The sequence below is a fragment of the Rhopalosiphum padi genome, chromosome 3 (genome assembly GCF_020882245.1).
Source record: "Rhopalosiphum padi isolate XX-2018 chromosome 3, ASM2088224v1, whole genome shotgun sequence".
Classification (NCBI taxonomy): domain Eukaryota; kingdom Metazoa; phylum Arthropoda; class Insecta; order Hemiptera; family Aphididae; genus Rhopalosiphum; species Rhopalosiphum padi.
In genome coordinates, this window is record NC_083599.1 from 78,255,284 (window position 1) to 78,271,885 (window position 16,602).

The window sequence follows — 16,602 nt, forward strand, 5'->3', positions numbered from 1 at the left end:
TTGCACAAAGCGCGCTCTAGCGGAGGTAGCGGTCATCAGATCTTAGGGGACTTTTAGTATGTTACTAAGTACCCTTTAATAAAGGTGTATACCAAAATTCAGCTTTCCTGCTTTTTTTTCCGCTATTTTATTTAATTTGCCTGGACTATTTAGCAATGAACATCAAAGTGTGACATTCGTAATAAATAATGATACTTGATAATGTCTTTTTTTATGGTTATTAATTTCATTTTTCTGTTTTAATTTCTATTAAATAAAATATTTGCTGCCCTAAAGCAAAGCAATGGCTTGCTTGACGTACCTACCCTAATGACAGGTCTTATAATAATTAAAAATTTTAATTTTTGAAATCATACCATCATAGATGAGTATAGCCAGTATAGGTATATATATCTTACATTTATGAACATTAAAGAATAGCGAGGAGAATACTTATAATTGTATTGATAAAAAAGTACCTATATAATAATATTATAATATATGCTATGTTAGGTATGTTTAGTGTTAAGCTTTATATAATATTATATTTTAGTATATATATACATATATAGTGATAAAGTAGACATTTTTCTAATATATTGTTTATTGTATTTTCTAAATTGTGTATTTATTCATTTAATATTAATTTTTTTCATTCAATATTAAACCTGTACTATTTATAACTGATATTTTATTTATTCTCATATTTCAGTAGTTAATAGGATAATAAATAGAATTTTTTAATAAATTCAAAGTAGATTTTTTTTGGTTACAGGTTTTATTAATAATTTATATTTTCATTATGGCTAGCTATAGTAATAAACGCAGAAAAATACAAATAGAACTGCAAGGTTTAGAATCTACTGATTATGATACAGATGATACTAATTTAATTGTTACACCATTGAAAGAGTCTGACAAATTAATTGAAAATCAAAATTTTAATTTTGACAATTATCATAACCAAGGTTACAACTTTTATAAGTCTGTAAGTGAAAACATACTAAGGAGAAATGTATTTAATAATAGTATTTCAGAATTTGATGTTGTTGTATCTAGTAATAATGAAGAAATTGTACCAATTATTACAAATTATAGTCAAGAAAATATTAGAAAAAATAAACTTTATCATTGGGCGGTAAATTATAATGTTCCTCAGAATGCAATTGATGGGCTCCTTGAAGTATTGAGGAATGATTTTGATTTAGATTTTCTACCCAAACGTTGTAAAACATTGTTGGGCTTAGGATAATCTAAAGTAATTAATATACGTCAAGTAGAACCGGGTATTTACTACCATTTTGGCTTAGAGTTTGGTATTAAGCGATTTACATCAGTTATTAATTTTTCTGAAAATTCTATACAAATTTCACTAGACATTGATGGCCTCCCAATATCAAAAAGTAGTGGTAGTTATTTTTGGCGAATTTTAGCTTTTATTCAGCCTTATAATAAACATGTATTTATTGTTGGGATTTATCATGGATATGAAAAACCTAAAGATAGTAATATATACCTTAAAGATTTAATTGAAGAAATTTTAGATTTAACTCAAAATGGGGTTATGATAAATAATGTGGTGAAAAAAAAAATTTCTATTAATGTCATATGTTGTGATTCACCCGCCAAATCTTTTACTATGAGAATTAAAAGTCATTCTGGATATTTTTCATGCCCTAGATGTACTCACGAAGGAGAGTATTTTGCAAGTGTTTGTTTTCCATATAATAGTAATGGCAATACTGAAAGATATCACGAAGATTATATTTGTATGAAGGATGAGGAACACCATACACATCCTACAATATCATGTTTTGCACTAATACCAGATATAGATATTGTAAAACTATTTTCAATGTATTATAAGCATTTAGTATGCCTTGGAATTACTAAAATATTACTTGTTCTTTGGTTAGGGTTAGGTAAAAACAAATCAAATGGTCGTTTATCAAGTTGGCAGATTCAGAAAATTACCGATGGGCTTTTAAAAATTAAAAGTAGCATAACGTGTGATTTTGCTCGAAAACCTAGGCCTGTAAAAGAAGTTTTAAGGTAGAAAGCCACAGAATTTCGCCAGTTTATTCTTTACACTGGAATCATTGTACTAAAAGATATTTTACCCAAGGAAAGTTATAATAATTTTTTAGCACTTTGTGTATCAATGAGAATTCTACTGTGTGAAAATAATCATCATTATTCAAATTTTACTCGTGAACTTCTAAAATAGTTTGTAGAATCCTTTCAATATATATATGGTGTTAAATACGTATCACAAAATGTACATGGGCTGTTACATTTATGTGACGATTATGAAAGACATGGCTCCCTTAATGCGTGCAGTACGTTTTCCTTTGAAAACTTTATGAAAATACTAAAAAAAATGATCCGCAAACATGACAAACCATTACAACAGGTAGTTCGACGATACACTGAAAATTGTAACAATGAAATTATAGAAATTAACAACATTAATAAATTACAATTTAAAACCAAAAAACCAGATTGTTATGCTCTTACTTTAAAAGATGAAATTGTTCAAATAACAGATTTAAAAATTCAATTCCTGAAAAATGTTCTATTGTTTTTGGTAAAACATTTATTGAAAAAAAAGAACTTTTTACTATGCCTTTAAAATCATCTAAATTGGATATTTATGTAGTTCAAAATTTGTCCGAAATTGAAAAACAATGGAAAATGTCTGATATTAAAAAAAAAAAATGATTATGTTTGATTTCAAAAATACAATGGTAGCTTTACCGATTCTTCATCATGATTAATTTATAAAATTAAAATTAAATTGTAAATATTTGTAATATACCTAATCTTAACATAAGCATATAATATAATAATAAAATAATACCAATTGTAAATATGAGTTTGAATGAATATACTTATAAATAAAGAATATAAATAATTGGTAACAAAATTGATTTAGATATTCATAATATTAATAATTTATGGAAATAAAGCTAAATTTACATTTTTTTTTCAGAACTATGTGGATTGTTGTTTATTTTAATATAGACATGTCAGTTGAATGTGTACCAAATATTTGGTACAATAAAGGATCGTGTGCCTGGCCAAAAAAGAAAGCTAATATAAATCATTTCATACAAAAATGTATTGATCCAGTTGAACGACCAGATGAATTTCGCTATTATGATGCAAGAATTTTAAGCAAAAGTCCTTTTGGTAATTATTTTAGTTATATAAAAATAAGGAACAATATTTAAGTAGATTTACCTATTATTAATTAATTTTTTTAAATATAATTTTAGATGACATTAATATAGCTCGAAATAAAGCTTCTAAAGCACAACAAACATCAGATCTATCATCCAATACTGAAAATGAAAGTTATAAAGAAAAATCAAAATTTAAAACTAATTTGTTTCCACGTGCGTTACCCCAGCCCCCAAACTTAAAGAAAATTAAAATTTTATTATTCTATCCTTTAGTACGTCATTTGTACGTATTTGTACGCGATGACCCAAAATTTGTATGGCCAAAGGGGTACAGTTATATCAAAAATCTTTTGGGGGGTGCCGTGACGTCACCCCAGCCCCCGACGTAGGAAATACGAAATTTTTTTTTTACCAATCCTTTCCGATCTATTTGTACGTATTTGTACGCAATCAATTTAGTGGTAATCGCGATAAAACTTTTTTTTTTTTTGGGGGGGGGGGGGGGGGGTGCCGTGACGTCACCCCAGCCCCCGACGTAAGAAATATGAAATTTTGCTACAGAGGCGGAGTGGGAACTAAATTCAGATCAGTAGATTGAAATATATCCTGTCCACCCTACACTATTTATCAATTAAATCACTGAGACTTTTTTTTACTCTCTCCGCTCGAATTCAAATTTTTTTATGTATTTTTTAGTACCTAGTACCTACAATAATACACAAACATTTTTCAATAATTACTTATTATTATACGGTATATAAAAAAATATTTTGTTTATTTTTTTATAATATTACCACCTACTTTTGATAAGAAGTATAACAACAAGTATTTCAATCATTATTTTGCTATTTCGTTTTATAATGTAACTATTATACAATAATGTACAACTGATACCTAGGAAATAAAATTATTATATCTAGTTTAACAATTAAAATCGACACAACATTAATAATTTTATTAAATTTTATACTATACTTATATATTAGTGATTTAGCCGTTTAAGTATAGTAAGTAATATTGTGATAAGTAAGAATGACGAAAAATTACAAAAATGTATACCTACTCAACATCTATTATATTACAGAGGCGAAATAGGAAACAAATTCAGATTAGTAGTTTGAAATTATCCAACCACCAACCAATTAAATAATTAAAACATTTTTTACATTCTGCGCTCGAATTCAAATTTCTTATTTCTACCTTGAGAGAACAGTATAAAATTATTTTACAAATTACAATTGAATTTTATTTTTGTTTAAAATATTTTAAAACAAACTCATCTTGATCATTATAAAATGAGTATTTGTACTATAGTAAAATAAAATAAAAATCCTTTTATTGAATACAGTTTTAAAAAGTTTTAGAATAATTTAAAAATATTTCAAATCATATAAACTAAATATTCACATGGAGCAACAATCGAATTTTTTACAGGTTTTGATTTCTTTCTTATATCATCAAATATCTCCCAGTTGTTTGGTCCTCTTTTTCCGTAAGCATAATAATGTCCTACTGAGTTTCTTAACCTACTTAATCCTTGTCGGTAGCAAAATATATATATTTATAGCTGAAAACGAAGATGATGCCAGAGTTCTATTAGAGGAAGAATATGGACGGCAATATGAAGGTCTTGATAATTTAATAAATCCATTTAAATCTTGGGCAGATGAAATTTTAAAAAGAAGTCAATTATTAATAAGAGAAGGGTCAGGAATTAATGCAATGTACATACCAACTTTAATTCCACACATAGTTAAATGTTTGAAACTTCTCCCTTTATGGTCTGGTATAATGGTTCCTTTTTTTGGATTTGGAGATGACACTACAAGTTCTGCAGATGTAGAATTCAGCTTCAAAAAACTTAAAACACTGACATTTAAAGATATTTCACTTCCTACTAATATTGAAACCTTGAAAACTTGCATGAATTTGGTGAAAGCCAAGTTTCATTATTTCACGTTACTACAAATATTTAGTATCGGTACCGTAAGACAAGATAGGATGGGAAAGTGTCCACTGCAATTGGAAAAAGAATTTAAAAAAAAAGGACGTGGATCATATGATTTCAAAGTTGAAACGAAAAATAATATATCTTTAGTTCGTTGGTTTGATCGGAAGTCAATCAATTTTTTATCTACGTATACGAGTGTTGAACCTATTGGGACTTGTAAGCGATGGAGTATGTCTGACAAAAAATTTATTGAAGTACAAAGACCTCACGTTGTGGAGGAGGAATATAATAAATTTATGGGTGGAGTAGACCTTGCTGATATGTTGTTGGAACTGTATAGAATTGATATAAGATCAAATAAATGGTACATGCGAATAATTGTTTGGGTGATTGGAGTTTGTATTGTAAATGGCTGGCTTCTTTATCGACGTCATTTAAAACAAAGGAAAGAAAAATTGAAAATGAGCTTACTAGAATTTCAAACAAATATTGCCGCTGCTTTATGTGAAGTAACTATGACTCGCAAAAGAGGACGACCATCCGCAGAAACAGTAAATTCACCAACTGAATTGCTAAAGAAAAAAAAGCTAATTCTACACCAACACCAGTACCTGACATCAGATTCGACGGATATCATCACTGGCCTGAAATGGTTGATATAAAAGAACGGTGCAGGGCCTGCAAGCAAACTACTTTTATGAAATGCAGTAAGTGCAAGATTCATCTGTGCATAGCTAAGAACAGAAACTGCTTTAAAACATTCCACAACAAGTGAATGATAAAAAAATAATATCCATATTATAAGTATTTTTAGTTTTACTTTTTTTCATAAATGAACATTATAATAAGTATTGTTTTTTTTTATTTCATTTTTATTCATTTTTTAACCAAAAAAAGTATTAAGTTTTTGTTTTGTTTATCATCAATTATACTACAGTTATTTCAATACATTTTTGTTTTTTTTTTAATTTTTAGGAAAATTCATAATTATAGTCCAGTAATAACCATTGTTGCTTATAAGCAACATGTCGGAAAACTCGGAAAAACGAAATATCATATTTAAGATTTTTTAAATATGTAATCATATGACTAAAATTAATTTAAAAAATGCATAATTATTTTTTTTTATATAAAACTGAAAATTTGGGCATGAAAGGGTTAACAGAAACATGAGGTGAAAAATATTCAAGATCGTTTGGATACAGTAATTAATATGCAAGAAAAGATGTATGAGCATTTATGTAATTCTTTAACCATAGTTAAAAATAATGCTTCTTTTGACGAATCCAATAACTTTAACATAATATGTATTAATAATGAAGACGATCTGAATATTATGGAACATAAGTTAACCGAAGATGAATCTTTCAAAAAATCTGTAGTTAATATATTATTAATTATTTATAATATACATAATATATATATTGTACATTATTATATATCGCACCACTGGATTAATAATGGCATAACTCAAAAAATGTCGATTTTGAGTTGGCACCACTGCTGAAACTGCGCGAACGATATCTACTATTTGCGCTCATCAATTATTTTCTATCTTATTTTTTCACTGCTAGATGGCGTTAAGTGTCGTTAGTGCAATGTTCTGAAATGTTTAGTTTGTGATAATACAATCGGCACAACTAAAACTAAATCAGTACCAACCAAGCGTTCGACGCCGGAGGACGTTCGTTCAGTGGCATTTTTAGAGTTGTGCCGATTGATCACTGATGCAGGTAATTTTTTTTTGATTTGTGCCTTTTGTTCTCCAGAATTTTCTGAGTTGTGCCTTTTGCTTTGTAAGAATATTTTGATTTATGCCTATATATTTCTCTTGGATTTTATAGTAAATTCCTAACAAATAAAGATGATGACATCGTCACAGAGGATTAAAAAAATTATCAAACATTCTAATACCACAACTTGCAACTACAAGTACACAGAAGGTGATATTTGGCTTGCTATTCCTCGGGAAACAGAGAGGTTTACCACAAGCGATGAGTTCAGAAAATTAGATTTAAAAATATTTAACCATCTTCTTGAAACAAACACGACACCTACTATACCTGAAAATGAAGCTAATATTGAGGATGAATATTCGGACTTTGATGATACGGATGCGGATCCTGATTACCATCCTAAAGACTTGTTGCCTAATGGAGATGAAAATGTCGAGAACAACATTGGAATAGCTGATCATCCTACAGATAATAACGAAACTGAGTCAAGAAATGATAAAGGTATAATTAATGTTTAAATTTTATATTATATTATTATTTATTTATCCAATCTCCTCAATCAACGTATTTATTTGCATATTATTTAAATTGTAATATTTTAGAACCCAAAAGGCCCAAAAAAGTTATTCCCAAACCCTTCAGTGGAAGGCAAATGTCAGAAAAGAAAAAAGGAATTCTGGGCAGGAGTATACGACAAGAAAAAATAAAGTCGTTCCAAGAAGAAAAATTAAGCCACCGTGTGAAAAGAAATGTAAACTTCACTGCAATTCTAAATTTACCGAAATAGAGAGACAAACAATTTTTGAAGAATTTTGGGCCATGGAAGACATAGAAAAACAGCGCCACTACATTCTCAAAGCGATGAAGACAGTGACACCTAAGTACAGGTACGTTAGGGCTGATGCGACTTGTAATAGGGCAAACAATCAAGCATTTTATCTTAAGTGTGGGGTTGATTCGGAAAACATAAGAGTGTGTAAGTATTTTTTCATGGCTACTCTTGATATCACTATTAGGATGATACGGACAACACTCGAAAAGCAATCTGAAACGGGTGCTATTGATAGTGATCATAGGGGAAGGAAAGTTGGCAAAGGTGTACTCGAAGACAGCCTAACTCAAAGTGTTAAGGACCATATTAACTCCATTCCGCGAATTGAGAGTCATTACCTTCGGGCACAATTAACCCGGGAGTTTATAGAAGGTGGAAAAACACTAACACAGCTATATAGAGACTACAGAGCACTGTCTGAAGCCAATAATAAATCCTTTGTTAAAGAATCCATGTATAGACATATTTTAAACACGCAGTTCAATATTTCCTTCTTTACACCCAAAAAGGACCAGTGTGAGGAATGCGAGTCAAATAAAAACAATGATAATGAGCAGCATGATAATACGTCATTTTTAAAGCATTTAGAATAAAAACAACTTGCGCGTGAAGAAAAAGAAGTTGACAAAAAACGTTCATCAATTGAACTGGTCTGTGCTGTCTACGATCTTCAAGCAGTTCTCACTGTTCCTCGAGGTGACGTTTCCGTCTTTTATTATATTAGTAAAGTAGCAAATTATAATTTCACAGTTTGTGAAATACAAAGTATGGAAGCCATTTGCTATTTATGGCACGAAGGTGAAGCACATAGAGGACCAAACGAAATAGCTTCTTGTCTTTTCAAATTCATACAGAAGAAGTCCGAGGAGAGAACGAACGACTTCGAAATAATATTCTATTCCGACAACTGTGGAGGGCAAAACAAAATAAATTCATTATCGGCTTATATCAGTACGCTCTAAAAGTATTTCCAAATTTGAAAACAATCACACACAAATTTTTGATTCGGGGACATACGCAAAACGAGGGTGACTCCGTTCATTCGGTTATTGAAAAACAAATAAAGTTGTCCCTAAAGTCATCAACTATTTATACTGCGTATCAATACGCACAAATCATAAGGGATTCTAAAAAGAAAGCTCCGTTCTTTAAAGTTGAAGAACTTGATCATTCAAACTTTTTTAATTTCAAAGACTATACTTCTCGGATAGGAAATAATTTCAATATAAACACCAACTCGGAATCAATTCATTTCAACGATATCAAGGTCCTGAAATTGTCTCGTGGTCAAACAGACACATTTGAATACAAAACATCCTACAAAGAAGATACGTTTAAGACAATTAACTTCGCAAGGAAGAGGAAAACTCGAGTCAGCCAAGACAAAGAAAAAAGAAGATCTCATGAAACTATGCTCAAAAAACCACATTCCTCCTTCATTCCACTCATTTTATAGTAATTTGTAAGTCAAAGTAGATTGTGATACCTAAGTTAATTTTTTGAAATTTAGTCAAAGTAGACTGATTAAAAGTAAGTATAATATTATTATGTTTTAATATTTATAATTATTTAAAAGATTAAAAATTATAAATAATAATCTTTTTAATTTTTAACTAAGTCAAAGAAGACTGTGACGAATCTTTATATTTTGTTTATTATATTATTTATTATTATAAATAATAATATTTTTAATTAATAACTAAGTTAAAGTAGACTGTGATGAATCTTTATATTTTGGTTTTTATATTATTTATTATTAAAAATAAATTCTATATTGAGTTAAAATATAGCCTTTTTAATTTTTATACTTACCTCATTGTCCACTCTCAAATGTTATTTTAAAATTAATATTATATTATTATTACACAATTGAAAAACCTAAAATAATTGTTGGTCGTAAATGAGGAATATCAAACGGCACAACTATGAATATTTAGGGGAAATTAGTGATATAACGGCACAATTCAAGGTTTTCCTGGTACGAAAAGGCACAACTCAAAATGGAATGTAATACAATGTAGAATAAAACCGGCATAACTTAGTTTGCACGTGTTTAGGAAATTCAGGAATTAATAAAACCTCTATAAAAATAATCTACAATAAAAAATGATAACTATTAAAAAAAAAAATTGAATCATCACAAAGAACCGTTTTGTCAGAAATAATTGAAAATTCTCAAAATCATTGATTGCATTATTCCCAATAATGACATGTTTTGAGTTATGCCATTATTATTCCAGGGATGCGATATATTATGTAGTAATGCAATATTGAAATACAATAGAATTAACAGTGATGATATATTTATTTGGGATGGGCCGATACTAGAACCGATACCAAATATCGGCCGATATCGGTGGTATCGGGTTTATCGGTATCGGTTTTTTTTCGAAAACGATACTTTAACCGATACCAAAAAAAAAAAAAAACTCCCTAATCGAATTGCATAGTATCACAATTATTTACAAATGCACAGGTTGATAATATCAAAAACTATAGATTATTGGTAGGACTGTCGTTGTTATTACATTACAATAATATTTTAACAGCAATATTATTAAATTCAAAATTGTAATACAATTGATAACAATTAACAATACTAAAATACTATTTTTAGTCACAGTGTCGCACAGTGCGACTCGCACTACAACTTACTAACTAGTTAATAGATACTAGTATTCTATGTTACTACGTATGAGGTTTATATTGTATATAAGTTATTAATTTATTATGTCCGTTGCTTGGACATTTTTTATTAAATGTGCAGATGATGTTTCGAAGGCTCAATGTTCCATTTGCAACAAAAAAGTTTGTAGAGGAGGCACTAATTTTCGAGATTTCACTACCTCAAACCTAATTAAACACCTTAAAAATAACCATAATAATGAGTTCATGAAGGTAATAAATCAAAGAAAAAGAAACACTAAAGTAAACAATACTGTACCAGAAGTCTCTTTTTTTTTAGACTCTGAGGTATTTATGATTTAAATTTAAATTTTATGTGAGTAATTTAACATTTAACAAACAAATAACTTATTACTGATTAATATTAACTTATAATTTATCATGCAGAATTCATATTTAATATTTATTATTATTTAATACTGATTTTTAATTTTTATGTATTTAAAAAGGAAGAATTAGAAAACATTGTTGTTGCAAGTACTTCGAAGGAAAATGTTGGTTTAACAACTTATACTGAAAAAAAACAAAAACCTAGAGTATACCAACCTACCATAAGTTCTGTATTTGAAAGCAAATTACCTTTGACATACAATAGTCCAAAAGCTATGAACATAACTAATCTGATTGCAAAAATGATAGTTCGGGATCAGTTACCTTTTCATCATATAGAAAAACAAGGTAAAATATTTGGTTTATTTCATTTTAAATGTTTATAGTTAAAGTACCTATGCATTTTGTAATACAACTATTAATTAAATATTAAATGTAGTTTGACATAAATTTATAAATTTATATTTTTATTTATACAGGTTTTAAAAATTTGATGAAGTATGTAGAACCTCGTTATACTATACCAGATCGCACAACGTTTTCAAGGACTATTATTCCTGATTTGTATAATAAAGTGTCTCTTAAAATAATGGAACTATTAAAAAATGTGAAGCATGCTTCATTTACTTCTGACTTATGGTTATCCATCAACAATACAGACTATTTGTCCATAACCTGCCATTTTATCAATGAAGAATTTGTCAGAGAGAACCTATTATTGGAAGTTATACCATTTAAGCCATTATTCCACACAAGTGATGAAATATATATGTTTACCATGGAAACTTTAGAAAAATGGGGGCTTGATGAAGAAAAAATTCATGTTTATCTACGAGATAATGCTGCTAATATGGAAAAGGCATTTTCTAATAAGCAGTTTTATACATTTGGTTGTTTTACTCATTCTCTTCAATTGGTAAGATATTAATTTAAGCTTTTTTTTAAATATTAAGTATTAACAACTAAGTACCTACAAATAACTAATTAATAGTTACCTACTGAATAGTAAATATTCATTACTTATTTATTATTAACCATACTTGATATTAATTCTAATAAACATGAATTATATTTTTACTTTATAGGTGATAAATGATGTGATATGTAAGCAGAAAGAACATGAAGATTTATTTAAAAAAGTGAGGAAAATAGTTGGACATTTCAAACATAGTATTGCATCTAATAAATTATTAAAGAATTACCAAAAACAAGAAAAACTGCCAGAACACAAATTCATTTAAGATGTAACAACTAGATGGAACAGCAAATATTTAATGATCAATAGATTTCTTGAACAAAAAAAATGTGTGATTGGCTTGGGTCCTTACATACGTTTGGATGTGATTTTGACTAGTGATGAATGGTCTATGCTAGCAGAAATATCTAAAGTACTCGAAATTTTTCACACTGTTACCCTGACACTATCTAAAGAAGCTTCTTCACTCTCCGAAGTTATACCAGTCTTGAGATGCTTAACTACATATCTCCAAAAAGAATATAATTTAAATCAAAGTTCATTCTCCGAAAAATTACTATTAAGCATCCAAAAAAGATTCCCAAATTATGAAAAAACTAAACTGCTTACACGTAGTACAATTTTGGATCCCAGATTCACGGATAAAGTGTTTTCTGAAGAAGATGAAAAAATCATTGCAGTTAATGACTTAAAACAAGAACTTGAAGCAGTGTATAATAGTTGGCCTAATATCGCTTCAACATCTTATGAGCAAGAGATTTCAACAAATAGTATACCTATATAAAAAAATCTTTATTTAGAGATATATTGCCAGATTATAGAGAGCCACAACAATGTACCACTGCTGGGTCTGAAATTGAAACTTATTTAAATGAAGACTTACTTAACGAGGAAGATGACATCTATGAGTATTGGTCAAGATCAAAGTTTAGTGTATTAAAAGAATTGGCAACTAGATATCATTCAAGTCCATCTAGGTCAGTAGACTCAGAACGTGCATTTAGTACAGCTGGTTTTATTTGTTCAAAAAGTAGAAATGCATTGAATCCAGAGAAGGTCAGGCAACTAATATTCTGTTCAATAAATATTAAATACCTGGGATAAAATGTGCTTTGTAGGAACGTTTAACACTTTTTTCTCTATTTTATATTCTATTTGTTAAGAGCTAAAAGGAGCATAATATTATTTATTTGTTATTAATTATTTTATTAAGTATACACTATACAATACTATTTATGATTTATTAATTTATTATTCAACTATAACATTATTATTTATTAACAAAAATGTATAGTGAAGTACATTTATGTATATTGTTATTTGTTATTCATAATTAATAATTATCATTATTTTTAAATTTGTTACAGTTTAATACATTTTATTTTATTTTATAGACTATTATATTAATATTAAAGTATTAAAGACTGTTAATAAAAATAATTATGTGATAACTATTAAATAATCATTTATTATCATTAATAATTAGGGCAGAGGACTTGTAGCTCTAAAAAATCTCTAAATATGCAAGCACTTATGCACTTAAAAACCCCATAATATGCGCTTAAAATATGCACTTAAAAAGTTTTTTAGCGATTTATTTAAAATTATTAATAAAATAAATAGCATGTAAAACAAGTCAAAACAATTACATAATTTAAATATATTTTATATATATAATACAATATAATATAATAAAATACATTTTTATTAATTTTATATTAATTTTCTTCTTCTGCAGGCACTAAAAAAAAAAAATAATAATCATGGTTTAGTAAAAGTAATTTTAGCCAATACCTATTTAATTAATGTTGATAATACTTTTACCTTGAAAATTACATTGAACGATCAAATGTTTTTTTAAATTTTCAAACTGAAATGATTGTCTGTTGTCTGCCAAAAGAACTTTAAACATTGAGAATGACCTTTCAACATCGACAGAGTTAACCGGAGCATATTTAAAGTAGATCAAATCGTTTATGTTTAAATTTTCGGGTAGTTCGTCCATTGAAGTTTCTTTGCCATTTAAAATATTTGAAATTTGAATTAAACTTTGATATCCAATATTTTTTTTCAGAACATCATTCATCTTTTCTTTAACAATTTTCCCAGTTGGACCAGGGACTGGACTCAATTTTAAACTAACATTTTGCATTACATCGATTGTATGACTAAGTAAAATATTTTTTGCTTCGAGACTGGCAATTGTATCAGGTAAAAATCCAAAATGTGACTTGATAAATACTAAATTTGCCGCAAGGCTTGCTTCAGAAAAATACTTTTGTGAATTTTCAATAGAAATCGCGTCTTCCTTATCCAAAGAGTCTACAATAGATTTAATAATTTCAAGGTGTTCACAATAATAAACGGCAGATCTTATCCACGTCCCCCATCTTGTTAAAACAGGCGCTGGTGGTAGTGGAATATTGGGCGCTTTGTCTTTAAATGTCGCAATACGATAAGGTGCCTTCAAAAATACTTTTTTGACATTTGCGATGATTTTATCAACTTTGCAATAATTTGCACGAATTTTTTCAGCAATAAGATGAAGCCCGTGCACAATACAAGTAACGTGAATAACTTTAGGATAAAATATTTGAATTGACTTTCCGGATTTCACCATATAAGGGGCCGCATCACTTAAAAACAATAGGACGTCGTCATGACGCACTTCTTCTGGCCACAATAAATGCATTGAATTATCGAATAATTTCGCAATAGTCGAATGATTAGCTTTGGTCAGTATTTCGGAATTCAATAAAAATGTTTGACCTGGACCATCGGTTTCAAGAGTTCCTATTACTACGTTTGCAATGTATCGGCCTAATGAGTCGGTGGTCTCATCTATTGAAACCCAGATCTTTTTACCAGTGATAGCATTTCTAATTTTATTCATAGTTTCAGAATAAATTTCATCGACATAGCCTTTGCGTAAAGTAGTAATGGCCGGAATTTGTTTCCCCGTATATTTTTCCAAAAATTGTTTGAATTGAACGTTACCTAGCTTATTAAGAGGTATGTTGGCTGATAGCATTGCAGAACATAAGTCTTTATTGAAGGATGACTTTTTAGAATTACTCACCAATTGTTGTACTTTTTTCAATTCAAGTGTATTTTGGGTTTTTTCTTTACGCATGATTGCATTTTTGTGTTTGTCTGTATTAATGTGTTGCGTAACATTAAACCGTTTTTCACTCCCTACTTTAACGTCACAATACTTACAGTACAGGACTTTACCGTCGGTCGAAAATGTACAGGCACCAAACTCAGACACAAAACATTTTAACCGACTACTTAAAGGCTGTTTATCTTTCGGCATTTTATTTACAAATAAAAATGTTCAAATAATTTTATAACACGCAAAATAAGTCGACACGATAACACGAACGTACTAACTGAGACTAAATACAAAATATTGATCATTGTCGTTTCTAGAAACGTTTTATAAATAAATCCTTATCGAATAAGCACACTACTCACTGCGGTGGTGGTGTCTTAGATATGGTGTACGACATTAGATTATTATCTATCTATTAATAAAATTAATTACAGCAAATTATTGGCTTATCGGCGATCCTCTGTAAGCGCTTTTAAGAAAAACGTGTGCCCGTGGACTGTTAAAAACCATATTGTACGATAAAAATTAAAAATAAATAAATTTTTATCCAAACATTGTTTGAAATAAAAATGTCAATGGGAAAAAAATTATTTAAGTTTAATATGACTCAAAAAGTATGAAAAGTTTAAAATATGCCCTAAAAACAAAAATAACTCAAAATATGCATTTATATGCAAAATAAAATTTCAAAACTAGCTGTGTGAAAGCACGAAACATATTTATTTCATACTCTGCTATTTTTGTGACTGTGCAAAACAAATATGCAAATGCTACAAGTCCTCTGCCCTATTAATAATCAATGTTTTCACTTTTCTAGGTAATATTTGTGTTATCGGGTATCGGTTTTATGGTGGTATCGGCTCATATTTTTTTTGCCAAAAAAGTTGTTTTAATATTTCCATATATTATCGGGTATCGGTTTTATATCGGCAGCATATATCGGAGTATCGGATATCGGTAATAAGTGGTATCGGCCCATCCCTAATATTTATAGATTAAGCAGTTAAGCCGTTTGATGGGACACAATATACCTGAGACAGTAAGGAAAATTATGAAAACACTTTTTACGGATTCGTTATTAAGTGAATTTTCTTATATTGGATTCAAAGGAAAAAACAATTTTTCAACACTAAAAACTTGTAAAGTCATATTTGGTAATTGAATTTATTAAAATATTAAATAATAAGAAATAATGCACACAATACATCACACTATTCACACTAAATTAACATAAAAGTAATTATAACTAATGTATCCTCATCATTAAAAATATATATAATTATTTTTTCAAAACAATTTAACTTGTTATTTTTCATTTTAATAAAATTACAGCAAGTTTTTTCTTGGCCTAAAGAGTGTTCATTAGCTAGTGTAGTTAAATTTTCATATTATTAAGAACTTTTTAGGGGACTATATGCATATCCTGCAATATTGTACCTATATTGTGTTATATTTCATTACAATTATCTTCATTTTAGATCTGAATATAGTTACCAATAATACAATTTTCTACATGTTATTTAGAGTCCATCCGGAAAATGAAAAAATTTTCAGACTCCACAGATGTTGAAATTGAAAAGCCACTAAAAAATTGGATGGCACAGGCCACTCCGCGGATCAAAAAAATGATACATGGAAAGAATGATTCACTTAATACAGAATTATTGAAGTTAAATTAAACTGTTTTTATTTATGATACTAGCTGCGAGTGTGCCTCGCTGTGAGTGAAACTCGCTGTAAGTGAATACCCTAGGACGGATGGAAGAGCTTGAAAGTGGAAAGTTTTCAAAAAAGGAAGACCTACCGCTGATTG

General features: G+C 28.8%; 1 protein-coding gene across 1 annotated transcript; it reads left to right on the forward strand.

Annotated features, from left to right (window-relative positions):
* The first annotated feature begins 6,328 nt into the window (after nt 1–6,328).
* LOC132925856 (uncharacterized) lies at nt 6,329–16,468 on the forward strand. The gene is made up of 3 exons (XM_060990216.1): nt 6,329–6,496; nt 15,784–15,943; nt 16,314–16,468. The coding sequence occupies exons 1-3, from the start codon at nt 6,329–6,331 to the stop codon at nt 16,466–16,468; spliced, it is 483 nt and encodes a 160-aa protein (XP_060846199.1).
* Nucleotides 16,469–16,602: the final 134 nt, after the last annotated feature.

Bases quoted from the DNA above. Each gene is read 5' to 3' on its own strand.
- LOC132925856 (XM_060990216.1), top strand. From the start codon at position 6,329: ATGCAAGAAAAGATGTATGAGCATTTATGTAATTCTTTAACCATAGTT. The intron at 6,497-15,783 runs GTTAATATATTA...TAATATTTATAG, and splicing joins AATCTTTCAAAAAATCTGTA to ATTAAGCAGTTAAGCCGTTT. The intron at 15,944-16,313 runs GTAATTGAATTT...CATGTTATTTAG, and splicing joins AACTTGTAAAGTCATATTTG to AGTCCATCCGGAAAATGAAA.